The sequence below is a fragment of the Quercus lobata genome, chromosome 4 (genome assembly GCF_001633185.2).
Source record: "Quercus lobata isolate SW786 chromosome 4, ValleyOak3.0 Primary Assembly, whole genome shotgun sequence".
Lineage (NCBI taxonomy): Eukaryota > Viridiplantae > Streptophyta > Magnoliopsida > Fagales > Fagaceae > Quercus > Quercus lobata.
Genome location: NC_044907.1, coordinates 81,893,690 through 81,910,542, shown reverse-complemented (window position 1 = coordinate 81,910,542; position 16,853 = coordinate 81,893,690). Strand labels below are relative to the sequence as shown.

The 16,853-nt window shown below is 35.3% G+C and overlaps 1 protein-coding gene across 1 annotated transcript in view; it reads left to right on the top strand.

The window, feature by feature from the left end:
* LOC115987009 (small subunit processome component 20 homolog) overlaps positions 1-16,627 on the top strand; it is a 31,094-nt gene extending 14,467 nt beyond the window's left edge. Inside the window, exons 12-31 of the mRNA XM_031110447.1 lie at positions 39-385; positions 1,209-1,401; positions 1,548-1,800; positions 1,886-2,219; positions 2,425-2,605; positions 2,723-2,863; positions 3,020-3,281; positions 3,425-3,886; positions 4,929-5,392; positions 5,841-5,977; positions 6,061-6,242; positions 6,684-7,076; positions 7,370-7,495; positions 7,838-7,903; positions 7,988-9,804; positions 9,892-10,177; positions 13,059-13,292; positions 14,401-14,919; positions 15,103-15,235; positions 16,090-16,627. Of these exons, the coding sequence (XP_030966307.1) occupies positions 39-385; positions 1,209-1,401; positions 1,548-1,800; positions 1,886-2,219; positions 2,425-2,605; positions 2,723-2,863; positions 3,020-3,281; positions 3,425-3,886; positions 4,929-5,392; positions 5,841-5,977; positions 6,061-6,242; positions 6,684-7,076; positions 7,370-7,495; positions 7,838-7,903; positions 7,988-9,804; positions 9,892-10,177; positions 13,059-13,292; positions 14,401-14,919; positions 15,103-15,235; positions 16,090-16,367 (6,808 nt within the window). The 3' untranslated portion in view covers positions 16,368-16,627. The remainder of the gene's footprint in view (positions 1-38; positions 386-1,208; positions 1,402-1,547; positions 1,801-1,885; positions 2,220-2,424; positions 2,606-2,722; positions 2,864-3,019; positions 3,282-3,424; positions 3,887-4,928; positions 5,393-5,840; positions 5,978-6,060; positions 6,243-6,683; positions 7,077-7,369; positions 7,496-7,837; positions 7,904-7,987; positions 9,805-9,891; positions 10,178-13,058; positions 13,293-14,400; positions 14,920-15,102; positions 15,236-16,089) is intronic.
* Positions 16,628-16,853: the final 226 nt, after the last annotated feature.

Genomic DNA, 16,853 nt, shown 5'->3' with positions numbered 1-16,853 from the left:
TTTATAGGACAGTCTTAATTTTCTGATATAATTTTCAGTGCTTTGAATGATATGGTAGAGACTTCGGAAGAAGTTATTTATCTATTACTGTCCTTCTGTGAAATAATGGAAGCGAAGGCACAAGGGTCCAACTTTTTAGTCGGCACATTTGGAAAAGGATTTCCAAAGATTCAGAGTTGTTTGCAGGAGGCTGTCTCTGATTGGATAAGGGAAATAAAAGAAATTGTGCGCATAGATCCATCATCAACTCATATTCATGAGACTAAGTTCGCTCTGCTGTGGGGAATCATTAGATGCTATCCTCAATTGATTGATATCCAAAAGAAATCATCCTGTTTAATGGATTTGATAGATGCACTCAATCAGCTACTGATGATGGAAGCTGGTATGGAAAATTCTGTATTATTCAGATTAATTTCTTGCTCTATATGAACTTTGAAACACTGTGTGTCTTCACCTTATTTTCAAGTGAGGATAGTGTGGGTGCTTGGCAAATCTCGGAATTAGTTTAGTTCTGATACAAGCTGAACCAAATCAGTTTATTTTATATCAAGTTTGTCTAGAATCAGCTCAGATCTAGTATTAATAACATATGCATCTGAAAATTTCAAATTTAAAACTAGTCTGGTGAGAATATTCATGTGAAAAACATCAAAATTTTAAAACTTGATTTTGTAGGGAAGGTATGTTTAAAAGAACTAAAAGTTAAAACTAGTTTATTAGGGATGATATATGGTCTCAGTTTGAATAAAAAAGCTACCAAGCTAAAAACAATTAAAACCAGTTAAGTTGTTCTTAGCTGGCCTGGTTCTATGATATACTAAACACCCTGAATATATAATGTCTATCTTGGTTTTTCATATAAGCACTAATGCACTTGATGGAACCCGTCAATGTCTTGTATCTGTACTTCATGGGACCCATCAAAGTGTATTGTATCCCGCACTTATGCACTTTATGGATCCATCAGTGTATTATATCCCAGGGAGGATATTCTAATAATGTCTTTGTGATTGTTTCTGTTGACATTTTCTTCCTTCTTTTCACTATATCCACAATGCTTGGCCTTCTCAATGAATTTTAAATGCTCACAACAGGATAAGCAAACGGTATTCTATTTAGTAAATAGAACTTTTCTCATTTTCTGTTGTACAATATTATGCTGTCGTTTGTCTCTCTTAATATTCATCTATATGTTATTCATTCAGACTGCATAGCTGGTGTTCCTAAACAAACTTGGCAATGCCTAATTGGGGCTGCTTTGAGTTCTTACAACAAGTCACATCTTGGTAAAGAATCTGACTCTGAAGAAACGAGCAAATTTTTGCATCTTGTGAAAAGATACAGATCTTCTTTGCCAGTATTGTCTGCTGTTGCTGATTATTTGGATTTTGTGTATGGGTAAGTTGACCTGTGTCAATAATTGATTACATATTAATATATTACTAATCTAAATTCTTATCGTTGTTCAAATTTTAATGCTTGTTGATTGCTGGCTATGTTAAAAACTCTGCTTTTCTAAATTCTTGATGTTACATAAATGTTAGGCCTATATCGGAAGCTGTCAACAGCAATAGAATGTATCATCAAGAACTTGCTGGCGAGAAGGTTGTGGATGCAGTAAGCATATTTTCTGATAATTTGCGCCACTCAAACAAGGAGATTCGCCTCTCAACTCTTAGAATATTGTGTCACTATCAACCTCTGGGCTGTGTGGATTCTACAAATGATCAACCGGCTGCAAAGAAAATGAGAACTGAAGTCTCTCAAAATTCCCTTGTGGAAAGTCAGGGTATTAATGTATGTGTCTATTTTCTTGCTGTTCTTGTTGTTTGTCACTATATCATACTAGATGATCCTGGGCTGATTTTCCTTCAAATGTCAGGTTATTCAGTTGCTTTTGTCTATTGAGGAAACTCCTCTTTCAATTTCTACCAGCAGGAAAGTTATCCTATTGATTTCTAAAATACAAATGGGCCTCTCAGCCGGCAGATTACCTGATGCCTATGCGCCCCTTGTTTTGAATGGGATAATTGGCATATTGAATAACCGATTTAGCTATCTTTGGAATCCAGCAATAGAGTGCCTTGCAGTCTTGATGAGCCAACATTTTGGACTTGTAGGAGATAGATTTGTTTCTTATCTTGAGCAATACCAATCCATATTTCATACATCTAATGAAGTATATGAAGGGAATTCTAAAGCTTACGAGTCAAGTGGTATGTGACAACTCGAGTTTTGATATTATCATGTATCATTATCTTTATTGTACCATATTGGTAGATATTTATTTTGACTCAGCTGCTGTTTTATTGTGCATGTTTTAGAATAATAAACTGGTTATTTCCTGAGTTATCTCTTTCTTGAATCCAAAATTCCTTTTGAAGTTCAGTTTTTAACCTAGTTTTTTTTTTTTTTTTCCAGATCTTGTCAAGTGTTTTAATTCGTTTGTATATCCGGGCTCTGAGAGCACTCCTTGTGCAACAATATTATCCTTGTTGCTCCAATCGTTACAAAAGATTCCAATTGTTATTGAATCTCGGTCACGAGAATTTGTACCTTTGTTCTTAAAGTTTCTTGGCTATGATTGCAATGTTCTTGCAAGGTAATCATCTGCAGGATCTTATGCCTTTTATTGGATATATTTTGGACTCGGTGAACTAGCAAATCTTTATAACCTATCCCATTAAAAGTTGGTTTTCTTTTTAATGTTGTATTGCAGCGTGGGAATCTTCAATTCACATGCTTGTAAAGGCAAAGAGTGGAAAGGTGTCCTTAAAGAATGGTTGAACTTGCTGAAAGTAATGCGGAACCCTAGGTCCTTTTATCAGAGTCAATTTCTTAAAGAGGTTCTGCAAAATAGGTTAGTGCACTGTTTTAATGATGTAATAATATATATTTATTTAATGCTCATCTTTTCTTCTAGTTTTTGATGTGTTTGATTTTGATCTCAGCCCGGGTGCACTAAGTCCTTTTTCTTGTTTTGCTTTTCCTTGAATCTTTTGGATGTTTCTATTAGGCTTTTGGATGAAAATGATGCTGAAATACAGATGAAGGTTCTTGATTGCCTCTTGATTTGGAAGGATGATTTTTTGCTCCCATATGATCAGCATCTGAAAAAGTTGATAAGCTCCAAATATTTGCGAGAAGAACTAACAACATGGAGTTTATCCAAAGAATCTAATCTAATTGAAGACCAACACAGAGCTTATCTGGTTCCTATAGTTATTCGTCTTCTAATGCCGAAAGTCAGAAATTTGAAGACACTTGCCTCTAGAAAGGTATACCTAATTTGAATTCTATGATGGTCATTCCTTTATGCAATCTTGTTAATATCTGTAGGGGTTTTCACTCCGTATGTTTTCCTCACTTTTCATTCAAAATCTCATCTAATTTACTCAATATGATTTACCTTTTTATGCAGAATGCAAGCATTAATCACCGAAAGGCAGTCTTGGGTTTCATTGCTCAACTTGATGTTGAGGAGCTTCCTCTTTTCTTTGCATTGTTAATAAAGCCACTGCAAATTATTTCACAAGAAGCTGATAGTACTGCTTGTTGGCTTTGGACTTCACCTGAAAATTTTATGGATCAATTTCAGGCTTTTAATTTCTTAAAGTATTTCACCGTGGATAATATAATAGCTCTGTCTTGGAAGAAAAGATATGGTTTTCTGCATGTGATTGAAGATGTTCTAGGAGTTTTTGATGAATTGCATCTTAGACCTTTTCTTGATCTATTAATGGGGTGTATTGTTCGGCTATTGGGAAGCTGTGCATCAAATATTGACGTTGCAAAGTGCAATGGATTTTCCTCACTTGAAGATCATTCTAGTGCTGACCTAACTTTACTTGAGAAAGACGATGCTCCAACAAATCATGTCCTGGTACTATGTTTATCATTTTGGGTGCTGAATCTCGAATACTACTGAAAGTTTTGTTGTCATAGTTGATTGATAACTCCCCTAATCTTATACTTTGATACTAGGTTGGTTAAAATCTAGAAAGCATGGATACTTCAAACTCTCTGTATTTGATACGGATCCCTTGGATGCCACAGGATACTTCGTTAACCTTCTAATTTTTCTCTTCCTTTCCCTCACTTATGATCTCCCTATGAAAGTAATAGCTTCTTATTTAGTTTCATTATTGGGTAAAATTTAAAAACTATCCTTGAGGTTTGGGCTAATGTCAGTTACTACCAAAACATTTCAAAAATATCCGAATTTCTCCCTAAGCATAAACATCACATAACACTGTTTGAAAATTCCCCTGCTTCTACATCCTCTCCATCTCTAGCTGTTATTTATCAATCATTGGCTACTCAGAAACTCCCTCGTGCATATAATTTTCATAATGCAAGACTTGAGTAGTCAAGACAAGCTGTTGGAAGGATGCAGAGAACTTGGAGGAGTACGGAACTTTAAAATGGTGTTCAGTGCCGTTTGTGCTTTGGGAACAAATTTGATATTTTTGAAAAGTCTTGATAGTACCTAGTATTAGTGCAAACCTTAGGATAGTTTTAGTATGTTACCCTTTATTATTTAGTTGTATTTTACACTTTAGCATTTCTTCTTTATCTTTTAAACATAAAATTAGAGAATAAGTGCCTACAAATATTTATTTATGTATTTATTGAAGTATCCATGCTGTATCATATTCTAAATTTTAGATTGATGTATCACCATGTTTGTACTGTGTTGCATACATGTTCTGTATCTGTATTGGTGCTGTCTAGGTAAATAATACCCATCTTAATAGTGCTTAATATTGTCCCAATTTAGTAAGATGGCAGGTAGGGTCAATATCTTCTTTATCAGCCAATATTTTTGACTTGTAAGAGCTCTAGGGAAAGCTAGTGTGCTTTTTTGTTATGTTGTAGATGAGAACATGGCAACTTATTAATAAAAATTTATGGTCAACATGCAGACTAGCAGTGCTATGAAGCAGTTCAAAGATTTAAGGTCTCTATGCCTGAAAGTAATTTCTTTTGTCCTCAATAAGTATGAAGATCATGAATTCGGTTGTGAGTTCTGGGACCTGTTCTTTGCATCTGTGAAAAATTTAGTTGACGGTTTTAAACAGGAGGGTTCCAGTAGTGAGAAGCCAAGTTCATTATTCTCTTGCTTTGTTGCTATGAGTAGAAGCCACAGGCTTGTATCACTGCTAAGTAGAGAAACAAAACTTGTTCCAGATATATTTTCAATACTTAGTGTCAAGTCAGCTTCTGAAGCTATTGTATCATGTGTTCTTAAGTTTGTTGAGAACTTGTTGAATCTTGATAGTGAGTTGGATGATAAAGATGATGCTGCAAAAAGAGTTCTACTTCCAAACCTTGAGGCACTTATCTGCAGCTTGCATTGCCTTTTCCTAAGTGATAGTGCCACCAAGAGGTATGGATGGTGTTTTTGGTGCATTTATTTATTTATTTTGTATTCATGTGCTTTTGCATGTGTCAGACTCCACATATGCAAGGATGCTTCCATTCATGCTATTGGAATAAACTATCCTCAATGACCCTAGTGTCCAAAATTTTGGAAACAAACTAGTGTGTTCTTTGTCACTTGTTATTGTCATAAAATTTTGTATAAACCACACTCACATCCATCTTGTAAAGTGAAATGAAAATTATCATTTTTAGTTGAGAAAAACAAAAAATACTGACAGTTCTGGTCAGAATCAACACATTTAAACCACCATTTTCCCATCTATTTCTGGTCATTCTGCATATGCATTATGTTTGTGAATGTATGTACCTTTAGTGTAGAAAGTATTTATGGAAAAGGAAAAAGCTTCTTGTTAAAGATGTCCTCTTTCTGACTTACCTTTTTTATGTACCAGGAAATTGGTCAAATGTCCTGGGGAGAGAGACATAAGAATTTTCAAATTATTATCAAAGTATATAAAGGATCCATTGCTAGCAAGCAAATTTGTAGATATCTTGCTCCCATTTTTAGCAAAAAGAGCTCAAAATTCTGGTAAGAATATCTCATGAAACATAAGTTTGGTACTCTCTGTAAGAGTCTTAAATTTTTCTTCAAAATTCTATTTCTTCTTGCAGATCTTTGTTCTGAAGCTGTGCAAGTCTTTCGAGATATTATACCAGTGTTAGGGAGCGACAGTACTAAAACAATTTTGAATGCAGTTTCTCCACTACTTACTTCTGTTGAACTGGATATGCGTTTGTCTATTTGTGATCTTCTTGATTCTCTTGCTGAAGTAGATCCTTCTATCCTGTTAGTGGTAATACTCGTATCTTCAATTATTTTTATGTTTAAGTATTGCTTTATGCCCTGTTTGTTTCAACATTAACATTTTCTAGAAAATGAATAATTTTCCAAAAATCATTTTATAGAAAATTATATCATTTTCCTATGTTTGGTAGTGATCTTATAATAAGTTGGAAAACTTTCTCTTAGACTACCCTTATTTAGCTTGGCGTAAGATAGAGTTGTTTTCCAAAAAAATTAGCGGAAAACAAATCTATCTCATGCCAAGTTAAATAAGGGAAGTTTTCCGTGACTTTTTTTTTCTTCTGATACTACCAAACACACCAAACATAAGAAAATGTGGAAAGCGATCTTCACACAAGGTTTTCCATAAAATGAACAGAGCGTTAATGGAACCTAATTGATTTCTAAAACCCATTTGTCCCTGTTGTCTACTTCTTTGACTGGAATGCAGGCAAAACTTGTTCGTGACTTGAATGCAACCTCTGCTGCAGAAATAGGTGGACTTGATTATGACACTATAGTCAATGCTTATGAAAAGATTTGTGTCGATTTCTTCTATACTATTCACGAGGATCATGTGTTGCTCATTTTATCACATTGTGTGTATGATATGTCATCTGAAGACTTGATCTTAAGGCATAGTGCTTTTAGATCAATGTGTTCGTTTATTGAATTTTCTGCACTAGTTATCAGCCAAGAAGGAAAAAGTCACCAAGAAGTAATTGCTAAGATGATTGCTTCTGATGATGGTTGTTGGACGAGAGCATCTATTCAGCATATAGCAAACAAATTTCTTTTGAAGCATGTGGGGAATACATTGAGTAGAGAAACTAATATAAAAAAGGTATCAAGTTTCTGTGATTCATCTTGTAGGAATTGATGATAAATTAACATTAAAAATACAGAGACAGACAAATGCACTTGCCTCCTTCTTGCATGCATGACTTAATAATAGTTCAATATGTTACTTGGACCTTTTTCTCCATGCCTTTAAAAGGACTGTGCAAAGAGTTGGTGGCAGACAGAAATATCAAAAAACTTTTAAAACTTTTTCATGATTAAAAATAATAATGATTATTTTAATTAACCAAAATTGCATAAATTAAATCCTTTCTATCATTATGTTTTTTGTTTCAGGAATGGATAGATTTACTACGAGAAATGGTGTTGAAACTTCCAGAAGTAGCAAATCTTAATTCATTGGGGATGCTGTGCAGTAATGATGCTGAAGTAGATTTTTTCAATAATATTATTCATTTGCAGGTGAGTTTTCTGTGTTATTTCCTCCTAAGGCTTCACATGTTTTTTTGTTTATCATTATCTGAACTTTATTCATTCCATGTCTTACATGTGATATTAGAGTTGTTTATGTCTAATCTTCTTGATAATAATCACCTTGCTCTATTGAAAGAATATGACTCAGAATGAATAAGGACGATCCTTTGCATTTCTTTTCTCTAACATTGGGAGAAGCATTTTAAGTGTCATGGTTATAACTATTTGTAACAGATCTCAGTATGCTATAATCTTTAATGAAATATTTTTTATCATTAGTTTCTCCCAAGCAAGTAGACTTACCTCTGATGTATCCACGTGTTCTTGCAGAGGCATAGGAGAGCAAGGGCATTATTACGTTTTAAGAATGTTATCAGTACTAGCAATATGTCGGAGGTAATTATGTTACGCTTTATGTTCTCGCTTCCTCAAAATGTGCTGCTAAGTACTGAAATTTACTGTGCTGCTATTTTGCTTCAGGGAATCATAAATAGGATTTTTGTGCCACTCTTTTTTAATATTTTGTTTGATGTACAAGACGGAAAAGGAGAACATGTTAGAGGTGCATGCATAGAGGCCCTTGCAGCTATTTCTGGTCATGCGGAATGGAAGTCATACTATGCATTATTAGTTAGATGCCTTCGAGAGATTACTCTGAAACCAGACAAGCAAAAGCTCTTATTGAGACTAACTTGCTCTATTCTGGACCAATTTCATTTTCTAGAAATTTCTAAGAGCCAAGAAGGCAACGACTCTTTCGTGAATGATTCTGATTCCGTGACCATTGGTAGTGATTCTTCAGCCATTTTGCACAAGTGTAGTACTTTTAATATTGCAACTGAGATACAGACGTGCCTGCATAAAACTGTTCTCCCGAAGATACAGAAGCTACTGAATTTTGAGCCTGATAAGGTCAGCGTTAACATCAATCTTGCTGCACTGAAGCTACTAAAGTTGCTTCCTGGGGATGTGATGGACTCACTCCTTTCAAGTATCATTCATCGCATTGCAAACTTCTTAAAGAATCGTTTGGAAAGTATACGTGATGAAGCTAGATCAGCTTTGGCTGCTTGTTTGAAGGAGCTGGGGCTGGAATACCTGCAGTTTGTGCTCAGGGTTTTGCGAGCGACCTTGAAACGAGGATTTGAAATGCATGTATTGGGATACACTCTCAATTTCATCTTGTCCAAGTCTCTTTTAATACCTGTCATTGGGAAGTTGGATTACTGTTTGGGAGATCTCCTTTCCATAGTAGAAAATGACATAATGGGAGATGTTGCCGAAGAAAAAGAAGTGGGAAAGATTGCTTCAAAAATGAAAGAAACAAAGACACGAATGTCTTTTAAAACACTGGAATTGATAGCCCAGAGCATAACATTCAAAACCCATGCCTTGAAGCTTCTTTCACCTGTTACAACTCATTTGCAGAAGCAGATGACACCAAAAGTCAAAACAGAATTGGAAAGGATGTTGAATCACATAGCTGTTGGCATTGAACGTAATCCATCTGTAGATCAGACTGACCTATTCATCTTTGTGTATGGCCTCATTGAAGATGGGATTAAAGATGGAAATGGTCAAGGTGAACAATCATTGGGTGCAGAGGCAAGAAAACATCCTAGAAAAGACATGAGTGGAAAAAGAATAACTTCTGGCCGAGTTGTGAATGTATCTTCACATCTTATTATTGTGTTTGCTCTCAGGATATTGCATAAACGAATAAGAAGTTTGAAACGGGACAAAATTGATGAACATGTGTTATCAATGTTGGATCCTTTTGTCACACTTCTAGGCAACTGCTTAGGTTCCAGGTATGAAGATATTTTATCTGCATCCCTTAGTTGCCTTACTCCATTGGTAAGACTGCCTTTACAATCCCTTGAGTCTCAAGCTGATAAAATAAAGGTGGCAGTCTTGGATATTGCACAAGGTTTGGTATCTTCTAGCAGTCCTCTAATGCAGTCATGTCTAAGATTGCTAGCTGTGCTTCTGCGGAGTAGCAAAATTACCCTTTCATCAGCTCAGTTACATCTGTTAATTCAGTTTCCCCTGTTTGTTGATCTCGAAAGAAATCCTTCTAGCCTTGCCCTTTCTTTGCTCAAGGCAATTGTTAGTCGCAAGCTAGTTGTTCCCGAGATATATGATCTTGTAACTCAAGTTGGGGAATTGATGGTGACAAGTCAAGTGGATTCAATTCGAAAGAAATCTAGTCAAATTTTGTTGCAATTTTTACTTGGTTATCAGCTTTCTGTAAAACGTTTGCAACAACATCTAGCTTTTCTGCTTTCAAATCTAAGGCAAGTATCTGCAAGTAAATTTTGGTTTCTTTTTATAAAAAATAAAAATTCCTTATTTTTCCTAAAATGACTTGACAATTCTTTCAGATATGAGCATTCAACTGGGAGAGAATCTGTGCTTGAAATGATTCATGCAATCATGGTCAAATTTCCAAAAAAAAATGTTGATGAGCAATCACTGACATTATTTACACATTTGGTGATTTGCTTATCCAATGATCATGATAATAAAGTTCGGTCCATGACTGGTGCTGCTATAAAGAAACTCATTGGGTGTGTAAGCCCACATTCACTTCATTCCATTCTAGACTACACATTATCTTGGTATTCATATTCAGAAGAGACACAGAAACTGCGTAGTGCCGCTGCCCAGGTAATATTCTGTGAATTTTATTCTGAGGTGGTTAATTTTATTTCAGTTTTTGTAAGTATTCTGAGGTGGATAATTCTGATGTGGGTGGATTAGTCGTCTTCATTAGTGCAATCCTGTCATACATGTATTGCTCGTTGTACTTTGTATCATCAATATCTTTCATTTATAATAGTAGAAAATACTCTGTTTTTAGTTTAAGATAAAATAGGAAAAAGATGAAAAGTATATAAGTCTATTATATCAAGACCCGGAGTACTCGTGAAATTTTATGAAACAAAAGTGTGTTTCTCTGAGAAGAAGAAATCAACCAGAAATTAAAGTAGTGTTAGTATACTCATGTAGCACTTAATGGTACTTTTCTCTCTCTTTGCGCCACCCCCCCCCCCCCCCCCCCTTCCCCTCCCCTCCTCTCCCCCTTCTGGGGCACCACTACCTCCAACTATGGTTGTAAACATGCTTAAAGTGTTAATGTCTTCTGAATCTAGTTATTTTATCACTCAAAGTTACCTAGATAGGGCTGATGTCAAGAACTACTGAAATCGTCTTCACCATTTATTTTGCATACCTGCAGCTTTTTTGAAATTTACTGTTTGTAGAACTATTTTAAGTGATCCTCTCCTCTAATAAATTATCTTATTTATCAAAAAGAAAAACTTTTTCTAGAGCTATGAATTTAAAAATCTTAACTATTCAGACACTAACACCCCCTTGTCTCCCCCACACTTACAGGCTTAATGATAGAATTGTCAATATAAGTGGGATACCTAAAGTTGATATACAAGGAACAAAGACAGGCAACCAGGCTCTTTTGTCATGTTGTAGAACCATTACTTCAAAAATTTTGGGTAGTTATAAAATGGTCCAGCATGCATACCGTGCACATACTAACGTAGTGCTCCAGCTTGGGTCAGCTGGTTTGGTTGGAGGCCAAACCAAGCGCAAAGCTCAACCCAAGTTCTTAAACCTCAAATACTAATGCAGTCCAGCTTGAACTTTAAGTCATATTACTCATCCTAACCAAGTTTTTGGGTTTGGAATAGCTCAAGCTAGCTTAATTTGAGTCAAATTGATCTTCAGGCAGGGTGAGGTTTAGGTCAATGTAGGCTGGTAGTTAGTTTCATGTTAGAAAGATAATAATTTGAATTTTTGTCCTTATTATCATGATCTAACAATATCAAAGGGGTACATAAAATGATAAGATTACTAATCGTCAATTACAAAATGCAAATAATGACATCATAGACATGAGAGATATGTAAAAACCAAAGACATGGCTATAGAAGAAAGTAAAATAACCTTATAAAAAATGCAGATAACCAAAGTCAAATAATCATGGGTATATCTGAGCAGTAACAAATAATTGAATGAAATCACATAAACTGATGAAGTGACAGGTTAGCTTTGGATTGTAGGAACCACAACCCTAGCCCAGCCCAAACTAAATTAGGGATGGGATTTTCATCAAAAAGCTAACCTTGGCTTAGAAACACCAAATCAAGCTTGCCCAATTTCAGGATTGGCCTGGTTGGTCTGGGCTAGCTTGCCTAAGCTGCGTGCTTACTAATCTTTTTCAAATCTTTTTCGATAAGTAAGAAAAAATTTATTAAAAGAAAGGACTACTTCATTCGAAAAGGATGAAGTAGCCTAAAAACATATGTACAAGCAACCAAAACCAAAAAAAAAAAAAAATTATGTACCAGAGAAGAGAGTCTATGAAAAATGGAATGGAATAACTAGAAGTGAGTCCCCAAGCCCAAGAACAATCAAACAAAGTCCCTGCAAAATTTAGCAGTTTTTTGAATATACAAGTTTCTTACCTATCAAAAAAAAAAAAAAAAAATTCTCTGCAAACAATGCTATGAGATGATTCCTTGAATACTCCAAATCCTCAAAAATATGATTGTGATGCTCCCTCCAAATTATCCACATCACACACAATGGTACCAAGTTCCAAATATTTGACAAGCGCTTCCCCAACCAATTCCTCCACCTAGTTAACAAATCAAGCACCCTCTTAGGCAAGACCCAAGAGACCCCAGAAGATCTAAAAGCATCATTCCATAACTAAGCCCCCTCACAATGAATCAAAAGATGATCAACATCCTCTCCGCTATACCAGCACATGCAGCACCAATCTCCTATTGAGAAACCTCTTCTCCTCAAATTCTTTCCTATGAGAATCTTCCTCCATGTAGCCATCCAACAAAGAAGGAAACCCGACGTGGAGCTTTCACCCCCAAATGCTTCTCCAAGGGAAAGTGGAGAAAAAGATCCCTTCAATGTCAAAGAACTATAAAAAGAGTGGATGTTAAAATCTCCATTACTCTTGAACTTTCACCTCACCCAATCCACATCCTCATTTGAAGAAAAGCCCCCACCAACTCCACCTTCCAATCATTAAAATCACGTTGGAATTGCAAATCCCAACTCCGACTTTCCCCCACACTCTGCCACACCACCAACTTCTTCACAGATGCCTCCCGATTTGTAGCAATAAAAGTGGGAAAGCCACTTTAAGCAGCTGATCTAAACACTAACAACCATGCTAAAACAGAACTCTATTCCCCAAGCTGTTTTCATTAGTGGATGGTGCTTTTACATTTCATTGGGATATGTAATCTTGCAGTGTTCATATATTTGATATGGCGTCATAAGGTGTTCTGTTGAGTATTATGAGATTAATAACAGTTCCAGAAGTGCAGTGGGATCTGTATTTCATCACATTTTGTTTCCAAACATTGTAAACTAGATTTAATGATCTGATATGATCTAATCCCCTTGTGTATAACAGAAATCCTAATAAATTTAGATGCTCATTCAAATTTCTTTCTTGTGTTTTAAAATATTCATAGTTTAGAGATCTTTGAATTTTTTGGTACAGGTCTTGGGATTATCAGTTGAGGTTATGAAGAAAGGATTTCAAAGATATGTCAATAAAGTATTGCCTGTGACTAGAAAAATTTTGCAATCTGCCATCAATGTTGTCACTAATAGGCAACTAGATTTTCCTGAGGAAACTGCTGTTACTTCCTGGAGAGAGACATATTACTCACTCATCATGTTGGAAAAGATGCTGCATCAGTTCCATGATTTGTTCTTTGAAAGTGATCTTGAGGTATGTCACTCTTTGCATAATATTTAGTTGAGTCAATAAGTTCTACTGTTCCCTACTTGGCTAAGCCAGTGATCACTGACTGTGGAAGTTAGGCCTTGGCGGGCAGTTATAACTGTTATAGCTGGGGAAATTTACAGTTACACATGTTGTTTGCTGACATGGGCTATTGAGTACTCTAGGTTGATAATAACTCATTGAATGGGGTACATTTAGATAATGTTCTGAAAATGACTTTTGTTGGTTGAACTTAGTGTGGTTGGTGGTCTAGTACAATCCAACCTTGAATTTCAGTATTGTTCATGAAATCTTTACATTATTAGTCTAAATGTACTCGCAACTGGTTTTTTTTTTTTAAATATTGTAGTGGTTGTGTAAAAAAGGAGATGGTCAGTACTATGGGTGCTCAAATCAAAATTATAATCTCTCTTCATATCCTTTTAGAATGAAGTCCTTTGGGCTATCTAGTCATAAATCATATCCTTGAAAAATCCTCTGACAGGCCTAGTCATGGTGAATGGTTTGTCTGAGAAATATATGGCCAATTCTTCTTATTCCTAGTGTAACGTAATGATCTTTTAAATAATCTGAAACTGAAAATGTATATTGTTTTGAAATTGGCTGCCAACAAGGCAATTGTAATGTGATTGTCTGGTTAAATTGTGAAATTGTTTTTCTGGATTCTAACCAAGTTGGACATTCTTGCTTATCAATTATCAACAATCCCTTGGTAGTTGGATAAGGCCTTGTAATTTTGGATTTTGTTGCTTTAAGCTGGTTTTGGTTTAAGTTGACTTTCCTTAATTTTCTCTTTTTGGAACTTGATGATTGAAGGGTTTAGGGTCTGGCTTACCTCTAGTAGTTTTTTAACTAGACATGAGAAATAGCCACATCACCCACTAACTAATCCTTTGGTGGAGATTAAAATCCACTACCACATCATTCTTTCTCAAAGGAAAACTAACTAAATGTTTAGTTGAAAAAGTACTGGAGGTAAGCCAAACCCAAAGGGTTTATTGGATTTAAAAAAAAAAATAATAATAATAATAATTTAAGTCCCTTTTGGTTTCATTTCTTCTGTTGTTTGTTTATTCTTTTGTATAATTTTCAGGATATCTGGGAAGCAATCTGTGAGCTGCTTTTGCACCCACACATGTGGTTACGCCACATATCAAGTCGCCTTATATCCTTGTACTTCGCCAATGTAATAGATGCTAGCAGAGAAAACCAAGAGAAATCACTAGGGACTTATTTTCTTATGAAACCAAGTAGACTTTTTATTATAGCTGTTTCCCTCTGCTGCCAATTGAAGACACCATTCAATGATGATGCTGCCAGCAACCTCATAACACAAAACTTTGTGTTCACAATATGTGGTGTGCATTCTTTAATGGGACAAATGGAGTACATAGATTCTCCAAATTTCTGGTCTAGCCTTGAAGAGCATGAGCAAGGCCGATTTCTTAAAGCTTTCCAATTGCTTGATTCAAGAAAAGGGAGAAGCGTATATTTCTCTCTTACATCTGGTGATCAAAAGGATCATGACCACTCCAAAGATATTCGATATTTGATCATTTCTTATCTGCTTAAAAGAATTGGAAAGATTGCCCTTCAGATGGATGCTATTCAGGTTTGTTTTCCAGATGTTGAGAAATATGATTTGTTAGGTTCATTATAGATATTCCCTGAAAATTTCCACAATGGTTCTGATTCCTATTCAGACACTATTCATACTCTTGAAATCAACACATTCTTTATCTGTTTTTACCTCCTAAAATACTTGTTACTAATGAACTTTTAAATGTTTATGCAGATGAAAATTGTATTTAATAGTTTTGAAAAAATTTCATCACAAATCAGTCCAGACGATTGCCTGCATTATGCATATGAAATCCTTCTACCCCTATATAAAGTTTGTGAAGGGTTTGCTGGGAAAGTGATCCCTGGTGAGTTTGGTTCCCACTGTTCTACATTCCTAGTTTGATTCCATATATGAATAGTGATGCTACATTACAAATATATCTATTTTCTGTCTGAATTGTTGCTCAGGTGCTTTGTTTTGTTTCAAGTGTTAAGTAATTGAGATATGTGATAATGAATTATGCATCAAGTTTTTCACTTTTTCCAGGGAGCAAGGGATTTTTTGTTTACTCCCTTTCTTTGGGTTCTGAGCCTTTATCCGTTGTTTATAATATAATCTTTTAAATCTTAATATCCTTTTAGTGGGTTACTATGTGTGAGCTTTGTTTTTTTTTTAATTATTCAAAATTGTTGCCTATTAAATTAATAATATGGATTTTTTTTTTTTTTTTTGGGAGTGGTTTCTTTCCACTGAGTTCGGATGATTAAATGGATGTCTATTATTAGGCATAGCTGATCGTCTGAAGAATGTGTGACAGGGACCATACATTAATGTATTATGCCATCTCTATCCGTTGATTTTTTTCCCCTGTATTTGATATTTTGTTAATTTGTATATGATTTGGTCAAAGCTTCCACGGAATTAACTTTTTAACTTCTGGGCTTAAATAAGATGTAGCAGCTGGGCTGAAGTGGGGCTTTTTTACACATCACACACACCTGCACAATCCTGCAGTGCTTCCATAATATGGTTATCTTTTCTACAATCTCCCGAGTTGACGTGATACAATATTATGGTTTGAATCATCTGTTGATATGATTGAAATTTTCTCACACAATATCAGATAGAAATTGCATGCTCTATGTCATGTCGTGTATGTACTGTTTTTCTAGTGCAACCTAATGAATTTGCTTTTAATGTGTTTGCCATGTCCTCCAGATGATATTAAGCAATTGGCGCAGGAAGTTTGTGAAACTCTAAGGAAAGTTCTAGGCATCCAGAGCTTTGTACAAATTTACAGTGAGATCAGGAAGAATCTCAAGGCGAAAAGGGATAAGAGGAAACAAGAAGAAAAGATCATGGCTGTTGTCAATCCAATGCGCAATGCCAAGAGGAAGTTGAGAATTGCTGCTAAGCATCGTGCTAACAAGAAAAGGAAGATAATGACAATGAAAATGGGGAGATGGATGAACAACAAGAAACCAAGGACGATGTAAAAAAAAGGGGTAATATGAGATTGCATTCCAATCAACAGGCATGTGTTTGGGTCAAACCCCAAGCATCTATTGTAAGAATACATGATATACCCCATCCGATTTTTTGGTAGCTTAGAAAAAATGTATATAATATGTGCTTAAATATAATTTATTTTTTAAGCAAATGAGAAAATATCCAGCTGGGGTACGTGTTCTTTTTTTAAAACTGAATCCCAGTTGGGGTGCATCATTTCTTCTATATTGTCACTAATGAGTAATGACTGCACATCAAAGTAGAATGTTAAAAAATAACGTGATGACAGCATAAGCCTTTGGCAAGCCATTTGTTGAGGGTAATTGTTAAGCCTGTCCAGTAGATGAGTAATTTTTAGGTACTTTCGAAGCATGAAGAATGATACTCCTTCCTTTTATATTTATAGTGAGGTCTACTTATTAAATTCATTATAGGGTCTATCATGAATGTGAGAAGAGGAAGTATCATTTCTC